This window comes from Vulpes lagopus, chromosome 2 (genome assembly GCF_018345385.1).
Source record: "Vulpes lagopus strain Blue_001 chromosome 2, ASM1834538v1, whole genome shotgun sequence".
Taxonomy (NCBI): domain Eukaryota; kingdom Metazoa; phylum Chordata; class Mammalia; order Carnivora; family Canidae; genus Vulpes; species Vulpes lagopus.
In genome coordinates this window covers 50,755,959-50,778,349 of record NC_054825.1, presented here as the reverse complement: position 1 = coordinate 50,778,349, position 22,391 = coordinate 50,755,959, and the positions used below count along the sequence as shown (strand labels likewise).

The following is a 22,391-nucleotide window of genomic DNA, read 5'->3' as shown; positions in this document are numbered from 1 at the left end:
GTTTATCTGGCTGCCGGGGGAATCTGGGCAATTAGGCTCAGCCGGCCTTAAAGCGCCAGGAGCTCCTTTTCTGAGGCTCCCATCCCCGGCTGGAGGTTGAGCCTTCGGGTTCTGGGGAACAGAGGGGACAGGCGCTTGGGAGGCCCCCTCCCCACCTACAGCCACCCCTGGGAGGGTGGCAACTGAGAGGCCCCGGGGGAGGCCTGTGGATCCTTTCCTAAGGGAAGATGCTGGGCTGCAGAGATGGGAGTGGAAGGCATTGTCCCAAACCGAAACATTCCCAGGCACCGGGAGAGGCTGGGAACTCTTCTGGCTTTAACGTTAGGGTCTAGATCCCTAAAGGCTAAGTACCCCCCAGGGGCTCACCAGAGGCCGTCTGGACTGAGCCGAGCTGAGCATTAACCTTCTGGTACACTCGGCCCCTGGCTGACTGCTCTTCACTTCTAAAGGAAGTTGGAGGAGATTCCTGAAGTTGATGCCTGAGGCTCGAGTGTCTGATGCCTGTCTGTCTGTCTGTCTGTTTCTCTCGTCCATGTCTTTCAGAGGGGCCCGCGAGGCTCTAGGAGCTTTCCCCTTCAAGTTTAGAGCATCTGAGTTATTACTAAAAAATCAATACAACTTCTGCAAGCACGAAGGTAGCTAGCTTCTAAGAGGGGAGTGGATAGAGTGCACTCTTCTGACCTTCTGTCTCCCACTTGAGCACCCTCCTTGCCCAGCTGAGTGAGGGACCTAGGGGCTCCTCTCTCCCAGAGCAGTGGGGCCTGGGAGTGTGGGAGTGAAGTGGATGTGCCCGTTAAAGGTCGCCCAGTACTATTTGGAACAGCATTATTCCTAATAGACCCTAATAGACCCCAAACGGAAAAAGCCCAAATGTCCAGTAGCTGCTGGCTGGCTAACCGAATGTGGTATATCCATACAACGGAATATCATCCAGTCATTAAAAAGTGCCGTGAGTGCTGCTGCACAGACGAGCCTTGAAAGCATTACACCGAGTGAAAGAAGCCAGACTCAAAGGGCCACATGCTATTATGTGAACCTATTTGTGTGGACTGTCCAGAGTAGATAAACCTATAGAGACTGAGGGTAGATTTGTGGTTGCCTAGGGTTTGGGGTTTGAAGGAATAGGGACCCTCTGCTACTGGGTCAGGGCTTCTCTGGGGTGAGGGAAATGCCCAGTAATTACATGATGGTGTTGGTCTCACAATGCTGAATATATATACTAAAACCCACTGAATTGTACACTCTAAAACTGTGAGCCTTAGGGTATGTGAATGAGAACCCAGTTGTTTGAAAAAGGGTAACTCAGTGCTGATCCCCAAATGGCCTCTCCCTTTGTTTAGCAGAAGTGAGACGACATCCTCTGCCTCCCCATTTGGCCGTGGATGGGTCCTTTACCTGGGCGGACCTCAGGTCCCCTGCCAGTTCAAAAGAGCTGCTGAGCCGGGTGACCGCGTGACGTTATCAATCCCTGGGTCTGGGAGTGGGGGTTTGTAGGCCTTCATACTTTTTAACTTGCCCAGGATGGAATTTAGTATTTGGCTTCCAGCCTCTGAAGTTATTCCCCAGTTCTGTGCGAACCATCCTGCTGCAGCAAGTGGGGGCCCGGTCAGGTCCCTCCTAAAAACTCTGAAGTTCCTCACTAGCTGGCGTGATGGACGTTTCAGTATATAGGTTTGCTTTCTGCCTCATTCGCATGAGGATGCACCCCTCCCGGGAGTGGCCAGGGGTGGTGGGAGACTCGAGTGGCTCCTTCAAGAAGGGAGTTCAATAGCCCTTCTGCCCTCCCGCCTCCACGTTTTGGGTCCCAGATAAACAGCCCCTGGGAGAAATGACAGCGGCCTGACTCCAGCCGCCACTGCCCACGGCTGCCAAATTTCACTTTTGGGGGGCAGATCTGGGCGGGCAATTGTCCAGAGCTTCCCACCGCGTGTGGCCTGAGCCGCAGCCAATCAGATTTTTCAAAAGGAGCCCTAACACAGGCCTTCTGATAAGTGAGTGGGAGAGTGGAAAGGGCACGAGGCCGGGGATCAGGAGACCTGGCTTCTGGCTGTAGCTCCTGGCTCTGCCACCAGTTTGCTGTGTGTCCCTGAGGGAGTCCCCTCCACTGGCCCGACCTCTGTGTTCACTACACGGCCTCAATTCTCTTTCCCCTGTGGGGCTCTAGCCCTACTTGCATCTTGCCTCTTGTCCTTAGAGGCTGGTCCTCACTCAAGTCTGGTCTCTAGCCCCTGCAAGGCCTGAGGACCAGTGGGCAAAGTGGCTCCTACTTGTTGTGGGGTCCCCTTTGGGTCACCCCTTTCAGCCACTAGGGCCTTGCCTTCCACACCTTTGTCTACAGAGGCCCCCACCTCTCCATTATCTTGGTCACCATTGTCTTTGTCCGCAGATGTTTACTGAGCACTTTCGGTATACGTGATGTACTGGGTCCAGCTGGGCCGAAGGGATGTGATTCGGGGTGCCTCTTGTTGCCTGTGTCTTTGGGATGTAGAGCCAGAGTCAGGCCAGGGCCTAAATTCCAGTTCCACCATGAATGATTGGATGGGGGTTGGGTGGGGACACCAGGCAGGTCAGTTTTCTCATCTGTAAAATGGGAATAATAATGACCGTCTGACTTATTTTCGAGAAAGGATGAAATAAGAATAGGTGCCCATAAGCCTGATTAACCATGCTGTTCCTAAGATCCAAAAGAATAAAATCACTTAGAATACTTGAAGTTGAAAATGTCCAGCATGGAGAAAGACACAGGGTAGGCATTCAGCAAATGTTTGCTTCTCTCCCAGTGGCTATTCCATGATTCACTTTTCCTTCTCCCAAACTCCTGTCCACAAAAGATTCCCTGTTTTTCGACCTCAGAGCCTTGACTTTGTTGAAATAATTTCAGGCTGGAAAAGCTGGGTGGGGAAGAAGTGAAGCTGCATTGGGTGTATGGAGCAAAACAAATGTGCCTACAACTAATTGTGCCTTATTATAATTGCGAAAAACACTTATTACCCCTTGTGTCATTACTGATACCTGCCTAATAATAGTTATTACCACTTTACTACCACTGAGAGTTTGTTTTAGTTTGCGATTTGATGGTGTTTAGTTTCATTTAGGGAAAATGAAGGGTCATTTCATTCATGCAAATTGTTACTTAGTTTAGCAAATTGTTACTTCCCCTAAAGCAAGAGGCTAAGGAATTCTTCTGAAGACAAAATATATGTTTTTAAGGAGGAGTATTTTAGGCAAATGAAAGGAAACTAAAAGAAAAACACCGTAGACAACGAAGAATCACAGAGGGTCTGAGCTGGGGGAGGCCATGGAGAGCTTGTGGTCCACCCTGTCTCTTTAGAAGGGGGAAGACTGAGGCTGAGAGCTGGCTGGAAGTGACTGGCCTAAGGTCTCCCGTCTGGGAGGGAAGCTGGGTTGACTTCCTGGGTTCTCGCCAGTCTCGCCCTCCTCCCTGCCCGAAGAATGTCACTTGTAATGCAGCTGATTTGGAAAGGAGTTCCTCCATCTCTCACACTCAGTTCTGATTAGAGCTGCCAAATTTAGCAAATAAAAGGACAGAATGCCTAGTTGAAGCTGCATTGCTGGTGAGCAGCCCATAATTTTTTAGTATAAGTATGTCCCAAATAGTGCAAGGGACATACATACACTGAAAATTACGCCACGTATATCCAAACTTCAGATTTAACCGGGCATCCTGTGTTTTATCAGGCAGCGCTAGCTTGGACTTGCCCTGCACCGACGTTGCATTTGTTATAATAACAACAGTTAACTGTTTGTGCAAGTACTTTTCTGGAGTACCAAGAGCCATCTTCCGTATATCGTCTCCATCTGCCCTCCTGGCAAACTTGTGAGGTCTTTATGATTATCATCCTTATTTTAGAGCTGAGAAGAGAGACCGGCTCAGAGAAGTGAAGTAACTTGCCTGAGGTCACACAGCCAAAGGTGGCAGAGGAGGGATTAAGTCTGGGTCTGAACCTCAAGCCTGTGGCCCTTCCTGCTGGGCAGCAGAGGTGGTGGGAGACAAGAGTTTCCTGGGGGCTGGGTTTATTAGTTGAGGACACCAATAATCAAAGGCTGGCTGAACCCCCAGGTATGAAGTTCCCCTGCCCCAGCCGTGACATGTTGTGTCTCCTGTCTTCCAGAATCACCACCACCCCCCTATTCTCGGCTGTCTCCTCGCGACGAGTACAAGCCACTGGGTAAGTGTGTCCTCTTCTCAGTCCAGGGTCTCAGCCTCACTGCTGAGGGGCTGGCGGGGAGGTGGGGGCGAGCAGCAGGCCTGGCTGCCTTTGAGATGGGGCGAAGTTTTCCAAACACACCTACAGTTGGGCCAAAGCAGACCCAGGCTCTGCAGCGGGCTATTTACATCTTGAAATTCCTCCGCTCATCATTAACCTCTCTATGACCTTTAAACATGGGCCTGCGGGAGATGAATGAGTTTTGGCTTAAGCACCTCATTGGAGATGGGTTGGTGTTTCTCCCTTTTATTCTCTCCTTCCCCCAGCCCTTGGTCGGTTCTCCTTTAGCTTGCGGTAATTAGCGCTGTGACATTATAGGTAGAGCATGGTGTCACTGTTGAGAGGAGTGGTGTGTTCCCCCCCCCCCCCCCACCATTTAAAGCTAAGATGTTCACCTGGGAGGAAGCAACAGTGGGGACTGTGGAAGAAGCCTGTGTATTGGTGCAGAGAGCCCCTGCCATAGTCCGTCCCCAGGTGAGCTCAGTGGAGGCAGTGATGTCGCTTTAGGCAGGCCTGGTTCGGAGGCAGAATGTGTTTTCTGGAAAACGTTGGGGCTCGATGAGCAGCTCCTATCCTGGAGTAGACAAAGCATGCGGTTTTACAAATAGCGATGGCTTGTTTTCTGGCCCTGCTGTAGCCTCCAGTGGAGGATCCCAGGGGTGGGGCGAGGCAGTTTGGCTTTACTAGTACCAGGAGAGCCACTTCGTGACCCAGGCAGTTCCCGTGGGATTCAAACTCTTCAAAGTCAGATAGCACGGCAGTGATGCTAATACATTCCACCAAGTGACCACAAGAAGTGGGTTTTGTTTTGTTTTGGGTAAAGGCTTCTTCCCAGTAGCCTGTGTCAGCATCATCTGGGAGGTCACTTCCAAGTGTCACAGACTCTCAGGCATCCAGGCCCCCTCTGGGGAGTCAGAAGTGCCCACCGGGGCCCTTCGGGAGTTTGACCTCTTCCGTCTAGGAGGACAGAGGCTGTAGCATGACGGCGTGTGAGTCAGTGGTCTAATGATGGCGATCCCCTCATTGTTTCTCCCCATGGCTGGTCATCCCCTGGTCGGAGGAGCTTTATTTAGTTCTCCAGGGAACCAGAGAGGTCATCTGGTGGGACCCTGGCACTTCAGAGAGGAGGAATCTGGCTGAGGGATGGAAGGGGGCCCCCCAGCTAACGAGCGGCAGCGTTGAGGCAGAAACCCACGAGCAGCCCCCCTATTCAGCTAGGCCATCCTGCATCCCTCCCTCCTGGGCCTGTTTCAGCATCTCCCAAGTCAATATAATTGCACTAGTTGCTTAGAAAATCCCTAGTTCCATTGGCGGGACGATCCCCAAATGTTCTTAGTAAATGTAACCCCTCGGTTTAAATGTCAAGGATCAGTGCCCCAAGGAATAGCAGGTCAGCCTCTGATAAAGCAGCAAAAATCAGGACACCGCCTGGCCCTGCAGAGCGACCATTTGGAAATCAACAGTTATCCTGGTTATTTTACAAATGGGACAACTGAGGCCTAGAAAGAGGAAGTGACAACTTGCCGGTGGTCATACAACTCAGGAGTCTGCACGCTCCAGCCCACCATCTGTTTTTGAATGGCTCGTGAGCTAAGGATGGTTTGTACTTTTTTAGATGGTTAAAAAAAAAAAATCAAGAGAATACTATTTCCTGATTCGTGTGAAGATTATATGACATTTCAAGTTTAGCATCCGTACATAAAGAGTCCTGCTGGAACATAGCCGTGTTCACCCATTTCCATATTGTTTCTGGCTGCTTCTATATGATAGTGACACAGTTGAGTAGCTGTAACAGAGATTGTGTGGCTCACCAGGCTGAAAATTTTATTTATTGTGGGGCCCTTTGCAGGAAAGGTTGGTGAGTCCTGGTTTTTATGACTGATGGCAGACATGGGACTCAAACCTGGGCCTCCAGCTTCCAGACAGTGTCCCTCCTTGGGGTGGAGCAGTGATCAAGGTTGGGAGTGTTTTTCTCCACCAGCCACTGCGGTGCTTCTGAGGTCAGGGCTTCACTAGAAGCAGTAAATGGGAGAGTTTGGAAGAATGCACACCTGAAAGGTGGAAGCCGTTCCCACTCCCGGGACCCTCCCAAGCTGTCCATGTTGGCTCTCTAGTGGTTCCCTTAGAAATAAGGTTCAGCGTGCGATGTTGCTACTTTAAACAAGAAATGGCAGCAAGACTCAGGACGCTGAACACTCTGGGAACATTAGATATGAAAAGCAAAACTCTTAAGTTCCCACTTGGGCATGGTGGGTATTATTTTTATTTTAAGGAGATTTTTCGATCTGTCCTTATTTCCCTCCTAACACGTTTTACCAGCAGATAACTTTTTTGTGCCCTGATAAATAGTCCGAGCTATTTTCTGTATTATTTTCTTTTCCTTGCATTGTTGCTTTTTCATAAACAAAAAGTCAGTTCGCTTCTAAGCCTCTGTGATCACATGAGACCGAAAAACAAAATAAAACCGAGAACACCCAGTCAGCATCTGGCAAGTGGGAAACAAAAAACAAAACAAAACATAACAAAACCCCAAATTGGTTAATGTTTCATCTTCCCGTTCCCCAAACCTTGTGGTAGAAGGGGGAAAAAAAATCCTGCAGGATTGAACAGAATTCTAGCTTGCCAGGGCCTTGGCTAATAGTTTCTGTCCTAGGAATCCCCAGCTTGGAGTGGCTCTCCTGAGCCAGGTGGGACCAGCTGAGCCAGACCTGGGCTGAGCTGGGTAAGAAGGTGACGAGCTGTCAGCCTCACAGGACATGCCTAATGACTCTTTCATACGGATGACAGCCTGTGGCTGGTAGCTGAGGAAAAATTTTGCAAGTCCACCTGCCCAGAAAGACATTGCTTATCTGAGTAGCAGCTCAGAGAAAACGTGCAAGAGTGTTTCCTTTCCCCATCTCAGTGCCCTGCAGACAGGGGAAAACAAATTCCCCTGTGAATTATCATGCCATTTGAAGTACTTAAAATGACTTATAAAAAAAAATAAAAAAAATAAAGAACACCTAAAAAAAAAAAGAAGAAGAAAAAAAACCAGTCCAGGCATTTGAAAGTTGCTCTGTGAGTAGGTTTGGATATTATGGAGTGGAGGAGGGAAGAGGGAAAAAAGTTAATCTGGGAGCAAATGCTTGAGCCCTTAATTAGAGGGGTGTAAGCAGGATAGAGGAGGATGGCTGTTAACTTGTTAAAACAGAGCTTCCCCAGCTCCAGCAGGAGGAAGGAAGGAAGGATGGAAAGAAGGAAGGAAGGAAGCAAGCAAGCAAGAAGGAACAACTTTAAGAATTTTAATGGTTGTAATTAAGCACAGCAACTATGAATTGTTTAGGGGCTTAATTTATCCTTACCTGTGGAGGCTCCAAGTTGCTACTTGCTCAGTCCCCTGAACTTGGGTTATTTCTGTGGTCAGGGTAGTTGAGACTTTTTCAGGTGCCAAGGCTGCAGGAGTCAGCATTTTCCAGAGAAGTTCCAGGGCTGGCTGGCCTGGTCTCCTCATGGGACGAGGTTATGGAGTGGCATCAGAAAGTGGGAAGGGACATGTTACCCTTTGCAAGCACCCACGTGCGGACACATGTGCACACGTCCGTGCCCATGTGCACGCACACACATAGACACACACAGATGCACAAGAAGGAAGAAAAGAGAGGAGCGCCCCACAGCCAACTAAGTTGTCTTTCTCTTTCCTCCATAGATCTCTCTGATTCCACATTGTCTTACACTGAAACGGAGGCCACCAACTCCCTCATCACCGCCCCGGGTGAATTCTCAGGTTGGCATTTCTGTCCTTGCATGCTGCTGTGTGTTGAACTTCACAGAGGGGACGGGGGTGGGGTGGGGGGCTTGATGGAGGCCGTTTTGGATTCCTCCCTCTTTTTCTTTCCCCCTTTCCTCCCACCTCTTGAAAGGGAAGACTCATAGTCTTTGTCGCCGGCATCGTTGGGGTTAAGGACCATCTGTACAAATGAGATCTAAAGATGGTCACTTTGAAAGTGCCTGTTTCCCCATATGTTCACCCGTTGTCTCCCCTTGGCTCTCGTGGAACAGGGGAAAGCCCAGCACAACTCTCCATCCCTCATTTTAGCATGGGGAGCCTCTTCTCCCAGCTGCTGAGATGCCACAACATGCATGTTTGTATACATTTATGATGTGGGTTTCTCCTCCTGTCTCCTCTCTGGGAAAGGCTGGACGGAGAGGGTCAGAAGAGGGGAAATGGAGCGGGTTGAATGAGCTTGGGGGAGGATCTGGTAAGTGAGGAGTTCTCCAAAGGCTGGTGGTCTCCATGCTGCTCCCTGAGCAGTGGATACTGGGTTAGGAAGCAGTGAGAACCCCAGTTTGGAGTCCCCCAACCCGCTACAATGAAGAGGTGGCCATAGGGATCCTCACGTTCCTGGGAAAACCTAAACCAAGCTTTCCTTAAGAAATGAGAGGTTGGTGGTGACTTGGGGGCGTCGAGGGCCAGGAGGGACTCTGGTGCCCAGGTCTCTGGGACCCTTTGGGAGTGTGGTGGATGGGTGTGCTCTGAAGATAGCTGGGGCTCGTGGCCTGGGTCTGGGCTGCATGGCGTGACAGCCATTTGGGCCGCAGCTGCTTCCCCAAGTGGGCATGGCTGGCTCTCCGCGTGAAGGCCTCTGTTTGTGTGCATCTGAGCTGTCCTTCCCCCGTGCTCGTGGCATAACAGCAACAGCAGTGACATAGCTGTTTATGGAGTGTTTCCTGTGGGCCACATCCTCTGCTCAGGCCCCTGTACCTGCGTCATCTTACAATAGCAGTAAAGTATGACCCAGGTCACATAGCAGCAGAGCTGTGCGTCACGATGCCACTGTGCTCCTGGCTGCTGTTCGTACAACGTATCCTACAAGGGCTGAATGTACCTCCAATTCCTCTGTCCTCTCTATGAAGTTCAGTCATTCTTGTCATCCCCTCCCTGTGACCATAAGGGGGACGCAATGCTGGCTGCGTGCGGCTGCCTGGCCACTTCCCCTGTCTGACCCCTTCCCCGTTCATTCTGTATTCCCCCACAACCATAGGAGATCGAAGATTCTAGGAAAACGAGAAGCTGGAGCAGAAGGTGACTTGCCCAGGGTCACACAGTAGGGCTCGTGGCACAGATGGTACTGGCATCCTGGTCTTCTGGGTTCCCCTTGCCTTCTGGTCTCTGGGGGCTCCTCAGATGAGGGTTCTCTTCTCTGTGCCTTTTGGCTTCTACTTGGTTATAATGCCTTTCCCTGAAAGACCTTACCAGATGAGCATAAGAAGTCAACATCTGAATCCATTCTTTTTCTTCTGTACTTGTGTGGAAGGAAGCCACATGTAATTTTGAAGCAAGAGATTTAGCAGTGTTTCTGAATGCTTGATTCTGTGCCCCAGCCAACCCTCAGAATGTATTCAATTTAGGTGGATTGCATTGGCATGGGTAGCCTGGATGGATGGGTGATTTTTTGACATCCCCCGCCCCCCTCCCACCCCAGTAATGGTGGAAACTCCCATTTGCCGAGGTGCTTTAGAGCCCCAGGTTCTGGGGTCTGTTCACAGATATAGTCTCTTTTGATCTCTGTCTTCCCAGAGCTTGGCCTGATGTGTGGCTCAGGCAGGAAGCAGCAGACCCCAGAGCACCTACAAGAACCAGGAGAGAGCACCCTCTGGGGGGGCGTCTCCAGGGCCCCTGTGTCTGGGATGACCACCCAATCATCCCTGAGCACTGTGATACTGGCTCGAGAGCAGACCCCTGCTGCTCCTTACTGTGGACGAGAGCTGCATGGTCCACATGAGAAAATATGCTGCCTGGTGGCTTCAAATTCTCAGGGGCTAAGGGAACTGGGAAGGAAGTTTGGAGTTTGTAGTGTGGGGATGGGAGGATCAAATGGGGTTGCTGGGTGTTGGTCTGAGTTCGAGGTTGTTTGTCTCAGGAGGTGAGTGGAGCATTCCTCACGTGGTCGCCCAGGTACCTGCCAGGGATATCATGCATCTCCTCCCATTCTGGGGGCTCGCGCTGTTCGGCTTTTCCAGCTTGTTCGTGCTGTGGGAATCTGAGGGCCCATGGGTTGACACTGCCCTTGCCTCCTGGGAGCTCATAGGGGTTATGATGGCATCACCCTGGAGGACAGGCCCAGGGAGGGAGGCCCTGCAGGGTGAGGAGAAGGCCCAGTGGGGTGACAGGTCTCAGGATGAAGGCAGGAGTCATCCGGCTAGGATGGAATGCAGGGCTTGCCCAAGGGCAGTGCAGGAGGTGAGGTTAGAAAGCTGACGGACAGAATATGTTGGGCCAGGCCAGCCTGTTTGATGTTCAAGGACAGATAATAATGCTGCTGCTGACAACAGTTGACATTTATTGACACTCATTACTTAGCACTTTGCTAAGAGCTAGTCATCCTCCATTTCATTGACTCCTTATTGCAACGCAGTGAGACAGCTATGAGTCCCCCTGTTTTATAGGTGGGGAAACTGAGGCTCACTGCTGGGCCAGCTGCCCAAATTCCTGAATTGTAAGTGGCAGGCTCCAGGCCGGGAGCTTGAGCCGTGTGACTGCCCAGCCCTCCTGCCCTGAGGGTCCTGCCTGGCATTCCACAGCTAGGATTCCCATCCCCTTTGCTGAGACATACCCTGCCAGGGACGGGGGAGGGGGGCACAAGGGAGTGTGATCAAAAAGATCCCGGGGACAGCCTGGCCCTGTTTTAGAACCGGGGATAGGGGTTGCAGGGGTAGCGAGAGGCCTAGAGCTCTGTGCTCCTTGTCACCACTGGACAAACCCTGCAGACTACCCAGAGGCCACAGCGGCCAGCTGCCCCAGCCCCTCTGTTTCCCTGAGTCCTGGCAGGCTGCTGCTGCTGCTGCTAAGAGGCTGGCCCCTCACCTGAGCAGGAGGTCTGCAGCCCCAGGACAGAGACCCGTCTTGTCTGCCTTACACCACGGCAGTCCAGTGCCCAGCGTGGAGCTGTTTTTATCCAGCTCCAGGGTTGCTGTTTCACTTTCTTGGCTGTTGTTGGGCCACTTTTGGGGGGTGGTGGGCATTGTGAGGGACAGTCATAGCCAGGGCAAGGAAGGACACGTGGGTGGCAGGGTTGGGGGGATGGCAGGAGAGACTTTCTAGTTGTGGCTCTCTGCTGAGTGGTTAACAGGACACTCTCATCTGATCTGTTTATCAGCTCCTAGGTGCATGTTTCCTGCTAAACAGATGACCAAAGCTCACAGGGGACAAGTGACTCCACCACGATTTCTCAGTGACGGGTAGACACAGAGCTTCTGCTAGATCTAAAGACTCTGATGCCCAGAGTCTTGAAGGCCTAGAAATCCCTTTTGGGGTGCCTTCAGATGCTTGACACCCTGGGTTCCTTGCCTAACTCAGGGCCTGGGTGCTGCCTCTGCCTATCTAAAGTCCCCTCAGGCTATCCACCCCACCCACACACTGCCCGAGGCATAACCTATAGTTTCTCTCATTCCCTTGATTTCAGTTTAGTTTGGGGAAGACAACAAGGTTAGCTAGTTAAATTCATACTAAGGTGTGAATGGCTGATTGACAACCCGTCTGGGCAATTTGAAGGTGACTATGCCATAATTGCAGGATAAAGGGCCACACAGGCATGGCCATTGTGAGGAGGGTTGAGGGAGGAGGGCAGGGATCTCTTGGCTCTTGACTGCTCTAGGCTAGAAGAACAGAATGAGCACCACATAAGGAGCATTATGCCCTGGGTGAGGAGGAGAAGCCAGATCAGACTCCGTGCTCGGTGCTGAGTCCTAATTGGGCCATTTAAGGAGAGCCTGAAGTGCTATGTTGCTGTAGAAGCCAGGCCTTCTTCACTCCAATGCCATGGGGCCCGGGGTGCAGCACTAGGCCAGCTTCTTCAGGGACCAGTGCCTCCCCTCTGGTGTCCTATTGCAGTGCCTATTGGGTAACTCTTTGAATGCTTTATTGAACACCTACTGTACACTAGGTGCTGTGTAAGCTGCCAGGCACAGGGACCGAGCTGTCCCTTCACTGACCTTGGATGTGTGTACTGGTATTTCGGTCGTCAGAGCATGCTGCGTCAGTGAGAGCGAGCCCCCTCATTTTAAAGAGGGGGAGGCCCAGCGAAGGAAGGGGGCTATGTGGGATCCTGTGGGGGTTGGGAGCTCAGCTGCATGTGGGTGCCTTTCCTCTACCAATCAGAACGTAAGCTTCTCGAGGGCACACCGCTCATTCTCTAGGATTCCTGCATTCTGTAGATTGACAGAGTTTGGGAGCAGAAGCTCAGAGAGGTTAGAAGAGTGGCTGAGGGCTGCACTGCAGGCATAAGCAAGTATGGTCACAGTCCCGGTGGGGCTGCACTGCTCAAACACCTGCCTCCTTTCATCTCCGTGGTCTCGGGAGAGGTACCCTTTGAGGTCAGTGCGGTCGATGCTCCTTGTCAGCGCCGACGAAAGCTGGGGGAGGAGCACGTTGGCACAGTGCTGGTTCCTGCGCCTTCCTCCTTCTCGGGCCCAAGGTGCTCTCCTTGGATACTCCCATCTAATAGACTCTAGAGCTGCTTGTTCGCCAAGGTGCCCCATTCAGGTCAGGCTGTCTGTGCTGAGCCTCTGTAGCCTAATCGGCTGAAGAGCATGGGCTGTGCACCCCTGGGGCCCTGGGTTCAAGTCCCAGCTGTGCCCTTCCTTCCCTAGTTGTGGGACTTTGGTGGTAGGCACTTAACCGCTATGAGATGATGCCTGTGAATCAGCCAAGGCTTGGCACGATGGCTTATGGTAGATGTGGCCATGACAGCGTGGCAGCTGCTGTGCTTACAGCTCGAAGCACAGATAAAAAAATGACATTATCTCCATTCTCGCGGTACTCAGATAGGTGAAGACATGGTAATAGTAAGAAGTGGTAGAAGAGGCAGTCTAGGGGAAGAAGAGATTAGTGATTGACCTTTTGTGTGGTAGGGAGGCAGTCCCGGAAGTCTTCCTGGAAGAGGTGATACCCAAGTTGGGTTTTATGGGATAAATAGGAGTCTACAAAAGAGACGATTTGAGGGGAGTAGACGTGTTCCAGGTAGAAGAAATAGGAGGTGCCAAGGTCTGGAGGTGTGAAAACAGCTTCATGCCGAAAAAGCAAAGAATTAAGAGAGGTTAGGAAGCAAAGCCTGTGTGACAGAGCCTGGGTGACATTGCTGTCCTATGATAGTGCTCATTGCCCATAGGTCTAGGGGTGCTGCGTGCCAAGTGAGTGGTTTAGGAGGGATTGTGGAGGGTGGGGGAGTTTTAGCTGCAAAGAGGGTTTCACTTGGCTTTGGGAAGCAGGAAGGAAGTCTTACCTGGAGTTCGAGGCAGATGGTACCCTGACAGAGTTAGACTTGAACCCACATTGGTTCAAGTGGGGACAGATTCAGAGCTGGCTTTTGGATCAAGTGGTCCACACTTGCCCTGCCTACCCCGCAGGTCAGGCTCCGACCTGGAGGTGGTGGGCCAGGACTGACGCTGGACTCCTGGGTCAGGACCACCTTGCCATCTCCAATTCAGAAGTGGCCCCGGACTCCTTGCCTTCTCTCAGGGCAGGGTTGGGGAGAAGGATATTCACCTCTGAGTTCAACGTGGGCAGCATTTGAAACTTGCATCAAGCCTCTTTCATGTGTGTGTGTGTGTGTTTTTTAAGATTTTATTTATTTATTCATGAGATACACAGAGAGATGGAGAGAGAGGCAGAGACACAGGCAGAGAGAGAAGAAGCAGGCTCCACGCAGGGAGCCTGATGTGGGACTCGATCCAGGGACTCCAGGATCATGCCCTGGGCCAAGGCAGGTGCTAAACCGCTGAGCCACCCCAGGGATCCCTCTTTCATGTGTTTTTGTTAGTTTTGACCAACCAACCAAAGTGGGGAGGGGAAAGCTGCCTTCTCTCCTTCAAAACTCCTGGGTGTGTCACAAAAGGACCCATTCTTGGGTGTTATTCTGTATGTTGGTAAATTGAACACCAATAAAAATTAATTTATTAAAAAAAAAAAAAGGACCCATTCTTCCTGGGCTGGTTGTTTGGCACTGGAGTAGAGGTGGCGACGGGTGAAGGGCAGCAGTGACAGAGGTGCCTGCAGCAGCCCTGGAGGACCAGGCAGCTGTGGAGGGGTCCGGCCAACCTGGTTTGCCAAGAAGCAGTGTAGGATGGTGAGCAGCACGCTGGAGTGGCTTCCAGGCTTGGCTTTGAGCTTTATCCAGTGGTGTGATCTGGGGCAAGCACCTCACCTCTTGTCTCAGTTTGCTCAGCTGTATATTGGGCCACTGATCTCAGGGGCTCCTTGGTAATGATGTGTTCCAGGCAGAGAGTACCTGCTCCAGGGCCACAAGGGGTTGTGAATGGAGCTGGGGCTTCCGGCCTGCAGTATCTTAGCTTCCCATCATTGGCCCAAAGCTACTGTGCCTGGGACAAGGCCATGCAGAAGCCATGCAGAGGGAGGGTCTCAGTGTCCTCCCGGCTTTGAAGCACTAAAGCTCAGGGACTGGAGTAGGGGTCCACTTGACTGATGAAGAATACGAGGCCCATAGAGGGCAGCTGATGTGCCCAAGATCACACAGCTTTTATATCCTCTGGGATCCCTGACAAAGGACCTCAGGGCCAGTGTGTTTCCTGATGCTGGGCTTTGGGATGACAAGTCAAAATACTGAACATTTATTAAGAACCTACTGCAGGTGATATAAAGCGAAGAAAGCCTGGACCTTCCCCTTTAGGATCTAATGGTTTAAAAGGAAAGGTAGACAGTAAGTAAAGAATGCTGAATGATTACGTGTCCTCAGTGCTGTGGAGATGTGGGCAAGGCTCAGCACCAGCACAGAAACGAGGGCAGGGGATGCTGTTGGGGTGGGGACGGGGTGTTCAGGGAAAGCATCAAGGAGAAAGTGATCCCGGGTTGGGTTTTGTAGGGTGGGTAGGAGTTCACCAAGAAGACAGCAGGATATAGACAGCCTGTCAGATAGAAGGAACAGCTCAGGCAGAGGCAAGGAGGTGCGCAGTAGTCTGTGTGTTCTGAATTTGTTTGTGGCTAGAATATGTGAGAGATGGGGGGAATAGGGAAAGATGAATCCAAAGAGATTGTCATGAATCTGGAAGAATGGACTGGAACAGAGGGACTGTGATCATTGGGATCAGAGGAACCCCGGGATATACTGGATCCTGAAGGGGCCCTGGACCTTGTCTGGCATCCAGCGTGGGGCCTAGCCCATAGCCAGAGGTCACTGTAGAATGAATGAAGGAAGGAAGGAAGGAAGGAAGGAAGGAAGGAAGGAATGTTTTGGTTTTGGTTTTTAGGTGTGTGTGTGTTTGTTTTCCCCCCCGCCTGGGACAAAGAGATCCAGAGTGAGGGAGAACACATAAGATCCTAACACACATTTGAGAATCACAGTTAACGCAGAGCTCTGTGCCAGGCTCTCTCTAAGTGCCATGTATGCATTCATTCATGGAATCCTCCCAACAGCTCTGTGAGGTAGCGACTTTTGTTAGCCAAATTACAGAAGTCACTGAGGCTCAGAGAGGTTATCCAGCTAGGAAACAATAGAAGTGGCGATCAGGGCCCTGCTGGGCTCCCCGCCTCTGGTACGGCTCCCCCTGCCCCCTGGAAGATGCAGGACTGACATAATTCTTGCTTCTCTTGGCACATCTGTGCCCGCGGGTACCTGAGATTTGGCATGAACAACTATCCCCAGGTCCCAGAGCCGCTCGGCTCATCGGATGGTTGCCGGATGAATAAAAGAATGATGAGTGGCATGGCGGGTGGATGGGTTTCTGAGGGGTGTTGTGGAGTCAAAGGGGCATCCTCTTCCCATCCAGGGTGGTTTGGCTCGAGCTGGAGGCAGCCAGCACCCCCCACCCCTTCCTATACCTCAAGCGGCCTGTGTCTCTGGGAGAACCAGCAGGTTTTCTGAGCAGATCTGAAATTCAGAAAATGCACTTGGTTGCATCCATCCTAATCACAACCATCTGTGTGCCGGGCTCTGTGGCTCGCCCTCCTCCTGTCCCCCTGGCACGCTTTCCCTGGGCGTCTGTAACAATCGGGAGCCGCACTCGAAAGTTTCCTTGTCAGGGTAGAGTGGTTGTTGCCAAGAGCTCCTTCTTTGATGCAGAAAATATATCCTGAAGGTACTTTGTCAGATGTTTTTATACTAAACATTCTCCCTCCATGGCCCTTGGCTGCCAAGGGAAGTGGAGATGCATCGCTCTCCTGGTTGCTCTTTGTGGAAAGAATTCCTGGTGTTTATGGGCCCTTTCCCCACACCACCCCAGTCAGAGCCTGGCACCCTTGGCCAGTGAGGGGAAGGCCTTGGGGGTGGCATCCCTGCAGAGCAGAGGCTGCCCTGGCCTGAGGGCGGGATGCTACCCTCACCCTGTGGTGGAAGCTCCTGGGTTTGGCAAAACAGAGGTCTCCTGTCTGGAGGAGGGATCAAAGCTACTGCCCCAGACTGCAAGGTGAATCATTGCCAGGACTTTAATTGATCTTTAAAGGGAGAGGTAGGAGCTCAGAGATGGGAGCCTGGAAACCATTTTAATCTCGGAGTTGTCCAGGGTTGTGCCAGCGTGGGACAGAGCTGGGGGGAAGCGGCTGGGCTTTGGGCCTTCCGTGCCAGCTGGGGGAGAAGGCGGGGAGGTGGGCTTCAGCACACAGCCTGGGCTCCCAGCGGGGGCAGAGAGCACCTGTTCTAGCGCCGGCCCTGGCCCCTTGGGCTGAGTGGGCTGAAGCAGGGGCACCCAGAGGCACCTCCGTAGACAGGCTGTCTGCATCAGAAAGTCCCAGGCCGTGTCTCTCTCCCCCTCTGCCTGTCTCTGCTTACCTTCCTCCGTCCTCTCGTCCGCTGCCTTACATCTGGCACCAAGAAGATATGCTCCCCAGCTGCCGTGAGGCTGTGTGGTCTTCTGCAAAGCATGCATCTGCTCTGGGCCCTAGGGTCTGCCCTGCTAGGCTGAGGAGTGTGGAGGGTCCTTCCAACCCACCCCCAGGGTTGCAGGAAGAAGAGGGGACCCTTTATAAAGCAAGGACTCTAGGCTTCTCTCGGGGCAAATGCTGGGAGTAGGGTTTGGGGGGCTTGACTCTGTGCCTGGCTCAGGGCTGGTGTGCAGTAGGTACTGGGATTGTGTCTATGATTCACAGAAGGGCCCCCAGAGGGCTTAAAACAGAACAGAACAGGTTTCACAGGGATGCCATGGTTTCTCCACACCCCTGGACTCACTCAGCTCATGTTGTCTGTCTCAGGCTCAAGGAAGCCCTGATTTGGGTTGGGGGAGCCCTGCTCTTTGACCTGAGAGAGGAGCCGAGGATGGCAGGGAGGACCCATCTCCTCCTTCCTGGCTGCTTAGCTGTGTCTTGGCTGCCCACCCTCTTCCTCATGGGGCAGAGGCCAGAGAGAGCCCCACGGGCTTCCTTCTGAGTTTAAAGGTAGTGCCACACTGGTCTGGGGGCCAGGAGACCCAGCTCCCAGACCTGGCTCTGTCCCACATCTCTTGGTGGTCTCAAACAGCTTTGGCTTCTCCATCTGTAAAATGGGTCAGTTGGTATATCTCATTGGTCCTCGACCCTCTTTATGCATTAGAGTTCCCTGAGGAGGTTTTAAAAAGTCCAGACCCCCTTCCGGAATGGTCGGGGAGGGACAGGCCATCAGGATTTTTTAAAATTCCCCAGGTAATTCTAATATGCAGCCAGAGCTGAGAACCCAGTTCTAGGAGCGCCTGGGGGAGCTCAGTCAGTTAAGCATCTGCCTTCGGCTCAGGTCACGATCCCAGGGTCCTGGGATCAAGCCCCCAGTTGGGCTCCCTGATCAGCTGGGCGTCTGCTTCTCCCTTTCCCTCTGCCCCTCCCTCTGCTTGTGCTCTCTCGCTCTCAAATAAGTAAATAAAATCTTAAAAACAAAACAAAACAAAAACCAAAAAACCAAAAAACGACCCCACAAAAGAACCCAGTTCTAGAGGGATCTAGAACATCCAGGCCATCTTCCCATCAAGGCAGAGCCTTTTTTTTTTTTTTAATTTATTTATTTATGATAGTCATCACAGAGAGAGAGAGAGAGGCAGAGACATAGGCAGAGGGAGAAGCAGGCTCCATGCAGGGAGCCTGATGTGGGATTCGATCCCAGGTCTCCAGGATCGCGCCCTGGGCCAAAGGCAGGCGCTAAACCACTGCGCCACCCAGGGATCCCAAGGCAGAGCCTTTTCTATAGCAGGCCGCCAGCCTATACTTGATCACTTCTGGGGATGGCTACACATCTTAAAACAGGTGTTGTAACTTCCCGTTTTCAAGTAAGAAAACCGAGTGTGGGAGGTAGTTCCAGGGACTTGCTCAAGTCACTCAGCAGACGTTCGCTCAGCTGCTCCTTGAGGCTCGTGTAGTTTCGTCTTCTGCAGTCAGGTGGGTTCTCTGATGGCTCAAGAAAGCTCGAGGCAGCCCCACCTCAGCCCCGCTGCCCTCCGTGTTGCCCTGATGCCTCCCTTGGTGTGAGTAGCTTTACTAAAAGGTAAAATGGGCCACTCAGCTCTGCGCAGGCCTGCTTCTGGACCTTGAAGCAAGGTGTGGAGTGAGGTGTGATGATGATGGGATGCTTGGGGACCCAGCAGGCAGGGATGGAAAGCTCAGGCTTTGGGGCCAGACAGACCTGCAGTGTAAATCACTTAGCCTCCCTTTTGCAGCCTTACTCCACTTCTCACAAGTGGGCACCATGGAGATCTCATGTGTGTGGTGCCTGGTGCGTGTTTGGTGTTCCGTAGATGATAATGAGGTGCCCCGGTGACCGAGTACCAGCATGCAGGATAGGATTACATGAAGGAGAAGGTACCCAAGGTGGGGCCTTCTCAGGAAACAGAGCCTAATTGGAAAGATTGGGGGGAAAATCACTTCCTAGAGAGGCAGGGTTAATGCTGTTTCCTAGGGGAACAGTGGAGGCTGGGAGATAGCAGCTGCCCAGGGTGGCTGCAGGGGATGCTGGGAGCGGAGCTGAGGCGAAGGTCAGATGGAGGGTTTCACCAGGCCACGGGGAAGAGGGCACCCCAGGTCACGGGGCTGATGAGCAGAGGCCAGGTGATGTCAAGATGCTTCTCTGGGAGTGGTCCTCGCGGAGCATTCGTAAGTGAGGCCCATGGCAGGCCCTTGACATCGCTTTGGGGATGGCCAGACTTTTCTCTGTGGTGGGCCATGGCTGGGTGCCCCAGATTGATTGATGGATGGATAGACTGTATCCTTTGAGGACGGGTTTGTATGGCCCAAGAGTGTAGAGTTTTGTTTGTGTAATGTAAACTTTTTATTGGTGTATATAATATGTGCGCGGAAAACCGCATATATCACAAGTGAACGGTTTTTCCAAACTGAGCATATTTGTGTTACTGTTGCCCAGATCAAGAAACATAACGTGACCTCAAAAGCTCCCTTTCATGTGCCTTTCCAGTCATTTCCCACCCCACCGCTCGCTCCGCATGGGTAACTGAGCTCTATTCTGACTTGGAATGGGCTAATTTTCCTTTTTCTGAAGCTGGCACAAATGGAAACCTATACTAAGGACTCTTCTTTTTTCTTTCTTTTTTTTTTTTTTTAATTGAGATATAATTGACATATAACATGGTATTGGTTTTAGGTGTGTAGCATGGTTTTTGATGTATGCATGTATTAAGAAACAATCACCACGTAAATTTTGTTAACATTCCTAACCATGTAGTGACAATTTCTCTTTCTTGTGATGAGAACATCTAAGGTCTACCCCCTTAGCAACTTTCAAATATACAATCCAGTACTGTTAACAGCGTTGTACATTATATCCCCAGGAATATTTATCTCATGATGGAATTTTGTCCCTTTGGACCACTGCCCTCTACCCCTCTGCTTCTGGCAGTCACCAGCCCTGGGGGTTCTTCTTTAATGCAGTAGAATGTTCCTGAGGCTCATCCGTATTGTTGTGAATACCTGCGAGCGCTCAGTCGTTGCTGAAGTAGTATTCCATGGGCGCGTGCCATGGTTCTCCTAGGCTGATGTATCCATCTGGGTACTGATGGGCCCCTGGGCAGTTTCCAGTTTTTGGCTCCTACCCATGGCGTTACAATAAGTGGACATAAGGACATATCTAGCTGGGAGCAGAATTGCTGGGCTGGGCATTAAATGTGTGGTTAGCTTTATTCCATGCACTGCCCGGCTGTGGTTCCAAGACCATGGTGTTCAGTGAGAAATGCTTCTAGGATGAACAGTCGGTTCATCCCACCCATTTTACAGATGAGACCGGAGAGGGGCGGTGCCTGGCCTTGGCCACGCGGCTCCCAGTGGATTCAGGTCCCACACTCTACCTCCCCGCTTCACCCCTAAGGTAGGATTTTAGCTCCCTGCCCTTTCCAAAGGCCCTGGGCGGTGCACTCTGGGAAAAACAAAAAGGAGAAAAGAGGGAAAGGAAACCAAACATTGGAAAAGAAGTGTGTTTCCAATAAACTGGGCCTTTCACCAGTAGCCAAACTATTACATTCCTGTACCCCGGGAGCAGTCGGCCGGTTTTGCTGCTCTGGGCTGTAAATCTTGCTGGGCGTTGGGCTGGGACTCTCGTATCGTCCCCCGGACACACAGACAGGCAGTGTCCTTCGGGGCCTCGGATCCTGGGGCATCGGGGTGACATGTCGTTGTTTGCGCGGGCTGGCCGTGCCCCAGGGGGGGCTCTGGCAACCGGGGAGCCTAGCCCTTCTGAGGGAGCAGTGTGTGAGTTACCGTAAGAGATTTTCTCTGCCCGCCCACCCCCTCCCTTTCTTGGGTGCTTTGATGGGTTGGAGGTGTTTATAGGCTTGATTCATGACCGAGTTACCAGGGTTTTCCACGGAAATAACTTATTAAAGGGGCCGTGCACACTGCGACATTGAAGTCTGCAGAGGGGCGCGCATCAAAGGCGGCCCTCCAGAGCCAGGCAGTTCCACTGGCCGCTGCTCAGCCACGGCCCAGGAGGGGCAGGAGGGGGCTGGGCCTCGGCTGCAGGAAAAACACTTGGGCTTAAGAAAACACTCCCCAGACAAACCCAAATTCAGGTCCACGGAAAAAAAAAAAAAGAGGGGAAAGTGAAAGCCCAGCATTCCAGGCCAGCCCTCCATCGGACCCTCCTGCCCAGATGTGGGGACATATGTGGGTACCTGGCTGACGCATGGTGCCCAGACTTCTGCTATCATGCCTGCACCTCCCCTTGGCCCCAGGCTGTTGCTTGGAAGGCAGTGCCAAGGCGCAGGCTGCCTGCTGCCTTTTGCCAGGGATGGGTGGGGGAGACGTTAGGGGTGGAGGGATCTTTGGGTTCTCCCCTTCCTGAGAGCGCCCTTCCTTTGACTTAATTACATCTGATTTGTCCTTTGAGGCTGACTAAAAGCCTTCCTTTTCCAGGAAGCCTTCAGGGATTGGAGGACGGCCCACAGTGGCTTCTCTTTTTTTGCTCAGCTTTCAGTGGTTTTCACCTCCATACTGTTCCCTTGCAGGGAGTCGACTTTGTTTTGAGTTTATCAAACCTTGGCCCCAACCAGACTGTGTGAATGCCTTCTGGGCAGGACCTGGGTCTGCTTCTGCCCCTTGGGGTTGTAACCACGAAACCGGTGGCCCCGCTGCCTAGCCTACCTCGTGCAGGAAGAAAGACATGGCTTGGAGTTGTTCCCTGAAACTCAATCCTGGTTCTTTCACCGAAATAACAATTGTAGTAGAAAGAGTAATAATAATGGCCAAAATCTGAGGTGAAACATGTGGCAGGCACTGTACATGTTTCTTCTTCCTCATACGCTTTCAGTAGATATGGCCTTTTACTACGTATCCCATTTTACAGATGAGAAAACAGAGGCTCACAGGGGAGAAGTAATTTACCCAAGGACAACAAGCTAATTAGTGGCAGTGGGGTTTGAACCCAGATCTGCCTGACTCCGGAGCTTGTGTCCTGGGACAAGTCACTACCATTCTCTGGGTGGGACCACACCCTCATTCTGGCAGTGAGTTCACAGACTGCTTGGAGAAACCAGACGAGCCCTCATGAGGCTGCACAGGATTTATTTTTTGTTTTGGTTTATTGAGATACAATCTGTATACAGTAAAACGTTTTCAAAGTGTTCTAGGAATTTTGAGTTATGTAACCACTGTCACCCAGTGAAGATATAGAACATTCCCATTAGCCCCAAAAAGTTCCTTGGTGTCCTTTGTGGTCAGCTCTTACCCCAGCCCCTAGCTGCTTGAAACCCCTGATCTGATTTCTACCTCTG

General features: G+C 51.8%; 1 protein-coding gene across 1 annotated transcript in view; it reads left to right on the top strand.

Moving 5' to 3' along the window:
- The window catches only part of SMAD6 (SMAD family member 6), a 76,026-nt gene that overhangs the window by 4,476 nt on the left and 49,159 nt on the right, over window positions 1-22,391 (top strand). The window contains exons 2-3 of the mRNA XM_041742555.1: window positions 4,134-4,190; window positions 7,915-7,992. Of these exons, the coding sequence (XP_041598489.1) occupies window positions 4,134-4,190; window positions 7,915-7,992 (135 nt within the window). The remainder of the gene's footprint in view (window positions 1-4,133; window positions 4,191-7,914; window positions 7,993-22,391) is intronic.